At 44.1% G+C, this 842-nt stretch overlaps 1 protein-coding gene across 1 annotated transcript; it reads left to right on the top strand.

Annotated features, from left to right (window-relative positions):
- Positions 1-85: 85 nt before the first annotated feature.
- Positions 86-280, top strand: T265_12299 (hypothetical protein; the record flags this gene model as incomplete). Its single annotated transcript, XM_009179647.1, has 1 exon — positions 86-280. The coding sequence occupies one exon, from the start codon at positions 86-88 to the stop codon at positions 278-280; it is 195 nt and encodes a 64-aa protein (XP_009177911.1).
- Positions 281-842: the final 562 nt, after the last annotated feature.

Below are 842 nucleotides of genomic sequence, written 5' to 3'. Positions count from 1 at the left end.
CGAAAGGGTGCTACAGCTGGACGATCTATTAGATTTACTTATTTTTCAATTTCGTTTATATCCACTCATTTATTCCCACCTCAGAATGGTCGCCTACCATCGTATGAGCCAAGCGGGCGTCTACCTAACCACCTGTGAATCGGCGCTCCTCACCATCCTATGTGGATCGGAACATCCCAGCTTCCGTGAAATTCAGAAACTCATTCTGCAACCCAGTCCTGACAGCGGACTCTTGACTGGACTGGGTTCAGTCAATCCGTTTGTTGGCCTCAAACCTTGATGCTCGTGTGCTTGCCGACCAGCTTTTTTCAAATTCCTTTTGATTTTGAATTCATTGTTCAATGAAAGTATCCTTGATTAGGAGTTACTGGATTTGAGGTTTTTTAATCTTACTATGTGTTTCCAATTTCTGCCATCCTACTTGTTTCTGGATTTGTTCCATTGTGGAATGAACTGAGTGCAGTTCACAACTGATGGGTGAATGCCGTACTTTGTGAGGAGGAATTTGTCGACAACATTCACATCTGGTCGGTTCAGTTTGTCTCACCATTACGTACATATGTTTGCCGATCGAAAAAGCAATTTGTCGTTTTTAGACACTATTTTTGTTTGTATGCTCATACTTGTGGTTTCATCTCCGCCACTCTTGTGTGGTCGATTCTCCGTATTCTGTTCATACCAATGCGGAAAGGCTGAATGGCAACAGTATCGCTCTTGTTGTAGCCCCAAGGGCTTTGGCCACACATCGCACAACACATCATCCCCGACCGAATCAGCGCAGTCCAATGAGAAATTCAGACAATCGTGTCCTAACAATGTCTGCTTTAAGAGGAATCACTCCG

The sequence above is a fragment of the Opisthorchis viverrini genome, assembly GCF_000715545.1.
Source record: "Opisthorchis viverrini unplaced genomic scaffold opera_v5_5120, whole genome shotgun sequence".
NCBI classification, from domain to species: Eukaryota; Metazoa; Platyhelminthes; class Trematoda; order Opisthorchiida; family Opisthorchiidae; genus Opisthorchis; species Opisthorchis viverrini.
Note: the sequence above shows the minus strand (reverse complement) of the source record. Positions and strands in the feature narration are given on the sequence as shown.